Source organism: Mesitornis unicolor, unplaced genomic scaffold (assembly GCF_000695765.1).
Source record: "Mesitornis unicolor isolate BGI_N332 unplaced genomic scaffold, ASM69576v1 scaffold13292, whole genome shotgun sequence".
Lineage (NCBI taxonomy): Eukaryota > Metazoa > Chordata > Aves > Mesitornithiformes > Mesitornithidae > Mesitornis > Mesitornis unicolor.
Genome location: NW_010168591.1, coordinates 26,685 through 33,071, shown reverse-complemented (window position 1 = coordinate 33,071; position 6,387 = coordinate 26,685). Strand labels below are relative to the sequence as shown.

The window sequence follows — 6,387 nt, the reverse complement described above, 5'->3', positions numbered from 1 at the left end:
GATCGTGCTTCTACTCTGGTTCGCGGGCGCAGCTGTGGAGCGAGCGGTGGGCACGGAGCCGCCGCTCAAGTGCGACGAGCTGAGGCTGGGACAATATCCTGAGCACGGCAGGGCATGGGACCAGGCTCGGGACGGGCGGCGGGGGCTCGGTTGCTATGACGATGGGGTTTGGGAGGGCGGAGGGGCCGGCGGCGCCTCATCCGCAGCCCGGTTTGCGTGAGGGAAGGCCGCATGCCGGGGGAGAGGAAGGAGAGTTTGGAGGGCATGAGGTGCCTGGCAGGGAGGAGGTGTCCCTCGGGTGTCGGAGAAATCCCCGAGGTGGTCTCGGCTGGCAGGAGTAGGAGAGGACGCATCTGCAGCGGCCTGCGTTTATTTTGGGTGTGATACAGCATCTGCCCGTGTGCAGGTTTGGGGCGTCTCTCAGATTTTCAAAGAGAAAATCCCATGGGATGAGAGACCTCTTTCCTCCACCTTCTGATTTTTTGCAGGATACTCGAGCGAGACGCGGTGGCTTTCCAGAACGTTGCGTCCTCCTCTGCAGCCCCACGGAGCAGGGCGCAGGTGGTACAGGCTCCGGCTGTGAGGCTCCTGGCTCTCTAAAGGCACATCAGGCCTTCCCCCGAAAATGTTTGTTGATGGCAGCTGACAGTTATTGATGTAGCTGCGGATCAGAAGTGTCAGGAAGGCAAATCTTGGAGAAGTTAACCTCATCGCCTGCTTTACTTGGCCGTGGGAGTTCAGACCTCTGGAAACTAGTTCCTGCAAATTTTTTTTTCTAGTCCAAATTCCTGGCATTTCAAAATTTCTTTTTTAGGTGTTCTTTGAATTTTGTGTGTTATTGGAGATTTAATCTCAACCAAATGTATGGATTTAAAGGCACTCTGATAGTGGGATAAGGGAAGAAGACTAGATTAGGTGTGCCACCTTGTTGCCTTTGAATACAGAGGCCGTGACTGATAAATATTGTAGTTCCTTCAGGTAGTGCTGACTGCAGCACTAATTAAACATGGAGCTTATGCAATATATTGGTGTATTAAATTGGATTAGCAGATTTGCTGTATGGTAATGTGCTGTTCCTATTTTGGGGGTTGGGTAGGAAGGAAAGCTAACATCAAGGTGCGTCTTAAATCCTCAAGGTTTAAAGAGGGTGGAATAAATCACTGTTAAATCTGTTGTAGTGTTTCATATGAATGTTTTCCTCAATTACCTGAACATATATGTGTGATGAGCCTAAAATAGACAACAGTACACAAGAACCAATGAATTGTACAAATCACACAGCATATGGTAAGGATTTCCAACTTCTAACATGTATTGACAGTAGCTACATTTTCCAAGGAAGTGTTCAATTTATGCATTTCTCTATCTGCTAGGTGAGCTTTAAAAAACATGGGATTAATAATATCGTTAGTATGAAAGCCTAAAACACTTGTGAGGATTGGATGCGTTACTAAAAATTAATAAATACGTCGACTCTGATTGGTACATTTGTAAGTGAGGCTTCTGGTAAATCTCTTCAAGGTATGTTATATCCTCTAGGCTGTGTCCTGCACTGCTGTGATTAAAACAAACCCTTCCTGTCATACTGATTTTGCATAGACTTATTAGAAGAGTTGACACGCGACAGAACAGCATTCAAAATCTTCTGTTTTTTAAAGTTTCTGTTCAGGAAACTTGGTGCCTTCCGTCATCTGGAGTTTTTGGTGCCAGGCGGATCTCTCTTGAAAGCACTTGCCTGTATTTTGGTGTTAAGCTGTGATGTACTTCAGAGTGCAACAGAAAAATGCTTAAATTGATCACTTGATTTACCACGTGTGTTTTGCTTTTCTGATGTTTTCAGACATTGAAATAACCCATCTCTGCATTAAATGGAAGCACAACAGTTTTGCTTTATGTACACTCGCGTTTAAAATACACGTGTATGCTTCTTGTCCTCCATATTCTGTTTTCCATAAATGCTGAATAATTATCTTCACTGGGATGCTCAGGGATCGTGAAGGCTTTCCAAACATTTGAGAAAAGGGATAAAAGTACTATCCAAAATGGATCCTTTTTTAAGTTATGCATTCCTTTACATCATTTTGGCATGAAGTCCCTGATTACAGACATCTAGTCGGTGAGCAGCAAGAATATTCTGTAGTTTGAGGTTGTCTAACCAGTGTGATCATATTTAATACACTACACATTCAAACAGGAGATAAGCCTCAGAGTGGGGAAACTTGCTAAATTAGTATTGTTTTCTGTGCCTGTATAGAGTATTTTACACACAGCAGTTTTCAGATTGTCCCCACAGTATTTTGAGTTGCTTCTTTGTCAATATTAACTAAGTAATAAAAAGTTCATATTCTGGATCGTGCTCAAAGCACGGCCGTGTCGGAGCACTTTTCTGGGATCCATCACCCAAACAAATAGGGGTTGAATTCAAAGCCCCACAGTGGTCTCACAATGTTTTTGGTAGTTTTTTGTAATTGTCTTAGATTAGGCACACTGATCACTAGCACCCATGTAGGACTTTATAGCAGTTAAGTCCAGACATAGATTTATTTTTTTGGCTGTTACTGACCAACTGACATTTTTGTTGTTGTTCCAGTGCAATATGGATAGATGTTTTTAAAAATATCCAAATCCTAGTCCTCTTGCCCGTGTGTATTACTGGAGACTCTGGACAGAAATGTTGAACCTGTCTTCCAGTTTTGTTGGAATTAACCAACGGGACTCAAATACTAAAACCTGATAGAAAGTGGGTAAAGGACTGGGATTTTTCCCTTTTAAACAACAGAATTCAACACTGGAGAGTAACTAATAGTCTGGTAATGCATTGCAAACTTCTAGTACATGTTACTTTCTGCTGTGATTTCCACTTTGGTTCTCTGAAGAGTCAAGCTTTAGCTTAGAATAATAGGTTTAATAATAATAATTTGGGTTGAAAGAGACCTCAGGAAGTCACAGAGTCCAACCTGCTGCTCAGAGCAGCACTGGCGCTGAATTCAGACCAGGTTTCTCAGGGCTTTCTGCCGTCAGATCTTGAAAATCTCCAAGGATGGTGGTGGCACCGCCTCTCTGGGCCACTTGTTCCAATATTTGACTGTTCTCACTATGAAAATGTTTTCTCTGTGTCAGGTTCAGATTTCCCATAACAGAGCCAAAGTGGAAATTACAACAGAACTAGGGCAGCAATTAGGTTTGTATATTTTGCTTAATGTGTATCAAGCAAAAGAACAAGTTAGTCATAGGACTGTCTTAAAAATTAGATATTTTTTCTAAAAGTAATATGTGTGTATGCACTGTGCTTTGTATCAAGAGAACTGCACGTACAATCTCATTTGTTTATTGTACTTGTGTCTTGTCAGAAAAGCGCTCCAGTACCCAGCCAGTGACTTTAATTTTAAATGATTTTTTTGTCCTCAGTTCAATGTCTGCCAGCACCAAATATTACTTGCAAAGATCACCTTGGCATAGAAAAAGTCTTTACGGGACACGAAGTTGGATTTTACAAGCCTATTGCCTGTCGCAATGTGTAAGTGCACTATTTTTTTGGGTAACGATTTGTCTTTGTTTTCACATTGCAGTTTTCTAAAGTAGTGTGATGTGCTGATGGAAGGAAAAAGAGAAGTAAGATAGAATGATACAAGTATTGCCCAGAACTTAATCCTCTGATAAACACTAAGTAATATAAGAGTATTGTTTGTAAAAGGATACATGTTTAGAAGTAAATCTGTCTCAGCTATGGACACATTTTTTTCTTTGTTTAGTTAGGTTTGCGTCTCTGCGTTACCTTTGTATTTTACCTTTGCTTTACTTTGCACTTCACCCTGGCAAAAATTAGCCTCAAATGCTAACTTTGCATTTTATATTTGCTTAAAATCCACACAGCTGCTGAAAGGGGCTGTCTGGGGACACCTCTCCGTCCTTCCCCTGCCGTACCCCGCTGGATACCGAATCAGGGAACCGATCCGGGTTGGAGCTAACTTGGATCTGTTCCCCATTTGAGTCACAGCACGATCGCTCCGAGTGCTTGTGCCAGCACAAGGATGAGGGCTGCTCAAGGATAAGAGGGTGGAGAAAGGACTGGGCTGGGCTGCTCTGCCCATGGCACTACTGGTGTGCCCAGTTAGAAGTGTGTCTGTACCTGCAGCTGACGTTGTATTGCAGTTGGGGGAGTTTAAGTCTCTCTCCCAGAAAAATCTCTTTTAGAGGAACTGTTTTCTATTTTTAAACAACCTTTGTATTTAATCACATCATCTGTGCTTTTTAAGAGCCTGTTTCTGAAGCGTGGAAATGACGTACCTAGTTTTTCTAAAGCTCACTGTGAGCAGTGGAGAGCTCTGGATACCAATAAATGTTCCAACTGACCAATGCTAATGGTCAGCAAGCACCTGTCAGTACCATTTGTTTCCCCTTTTTTACACAGGAGCCTTTTTCTCTTGTGCTCCTGGAATCTTTGGAAATTAAAACTCCAGTAATACTCGCTGGGTATTCCTTATCACACTGGTGGGCAAATAACTCTGATGTGATGCTTGCTGCTGAATAATTTGCCTAACTCAGAAGTGCAGCTCTGCCTCTTAGTTTCATAAATATTTTCGCTGTATTTAGCTTTCTCAGCAGTCAAAGCTCAGCAAATTGAAGAAAACATTACATCTAATCAAATTTAAATGCTAGCAAACTAGACTTCAGTCACATTTTTGTCCAGAAACAATTGCGTTTCAGTCCCATCTGTGATGGGGACTGAGAATAAGATGAGCTATACTAGGTCGATAAAATTGTTTCCTCTTTGAAGTAGAAAGCAATTCTTATGTTTGGAGGGTTTTTATATGTGTATTTTTGATTTAATAAATATATATTTTCTAAGATATTTTCTAGTAATATTTTAAATGCAGATTTTTCTATACATTTATTAATTAAAACCCTAAATCTATATAGGTAGGAAAAGGTAATCTTTCTTATGATGTCTATTACTTGATGATAACTGTTATTTGTGATGAAATATTCAATGGTTACACTACCAAAAGAACTTTTCTGCTCCCATGACTGCTAGGAAGGCAGAAGGGGAAGAGAACCTTTTGTGGGCATGCAGAGAACTCACAAAAATCCAACTGTGAGTGTAGGAACAGTTACACAAGTGTGCCCTTGGTAAAGCCCCAAAGGCAGTTAAAAATGGCAGCAAGATTAATATTACCGTCCTTCATCTGTATGCTTGTAACAAGTGGTCTAATCGCTGGTCATTATATCAGTCTTATTTAAGGCATTTTGAATGTTGCCCAAGTGTTAGGAACATTATTTTAAGCAGGAATCTCCAGGTTGATATGACAACCCGTTCTCCTGCTTTTTGGAGATTTTCCAGCATCTTACCTGAGTTTTGATGGAAACTGGAACTGTCTTCGGGCAGAAATAACCGCACATCATTTAACCAGAAAATTGGGAAGATGCCTTCTCAAGCCATAGCAGGATTGGCCTAGCATGGGGACAGCCGCTAAATCTCTATCCCTGGCTTTTGGAAGGAGCACATCAGCAAGTTTTACTCAGCCAAGGCTGTAATTTAACAGCAGTCCAGATAACAGTTCTGGGATGCAGTTATTTTAGAGCACAGCTAGGAAATGTTTCATATTTGTGTAAGTGGATGTGTTCAAGTTGCTCAAGGAAAGGCTTGCAGGTGCTAATAACGTTGCTCCAGCACAGAAGTACTGCGAGTCAGGATTGCTTTGGCTGGGTTTTAACGTGATGTTTTGGAGGTAGACTTTTTGCCCAATTCTAGAATTCCCCAGATTGGCACCCTATTGTGTATTTTTCTTAATACGCTCTTAATATCAACTGGTGTGGGAGAGCTGGAAGAAAAAGTATTTAACATGGCAGCTGGAAGGAATATATGTAGAAAAACTAAAGATTGGATGAGGCTGAGAAGCAAAAAAAAAAATCAAAAGAGCAATAATAATTTGCATCTTCTACTCAGTGGTAGAAATTACAACTGAGATGCCTGGGATATGTTATTTTCCTACTTGCTGGTTTAGTCTTTGGTGTATATTTTTATCTGAAAGGGTAAGCGAGGCAAATGAAATACAAGAGTGGATGCAGCCTTGTAACAGTATCAACATGCTCCCACTTCATACAAGATTTCTTCTGCTCCTCAGGTTGATGTGGACTGGGTTGCAGACTGTTCTGCTTTTCAAAAGCAAGTGCTCAGTTTATTACTGGTTTCAATCAGGGGCACCTCAAATTACAGCGTGTTCCCACCTTCTGTAAGAGCTCCTTTTATGCTTTAGACTCCTTGGAGAGTTGCTTGTTGACACTTTGTAGTTGATAAACAATTTCCAACAGCTTACCTCAACTTTTAAATAAAGCCATTAGTGTTCTTTACAGTGGAAACAAGACAGTTGTAAAGATGATAATTTA

The 6,387-nt window shown here is 41.2% G+C and overlaps 1 protein-coding gene across 1 annotated transcript in view; it reads left to right on the top strand.

Annotated features, from left to right (window-relative positions):
- Positions 1-7: 7 nt before the first annotated feature.
- TM2D1 (TM2 domain containing 1) overlaps positions 8-6,387 on the top strand; it is a 13,285-nt gene continuing 6,905 nt past the window's right edge. Inside the window, exons 1-3 of the mRNA XM_010179067.1 lie at positions 8-93; positions 1,214-1,287; positions 3,409-3,517. Of these exons, the coding sequence (XP_010177369.1) occupies positions 1,218-1,287; positions 3,409-3,517 (179 nt within the window). The 5' untranslated portion in view covers positions 8-93; positions 1,214-1,217. The remainder of the gene's footprint in view (positions 94-1,213; positions 1,288-3,408; positions 3,518-6,387) is intronic.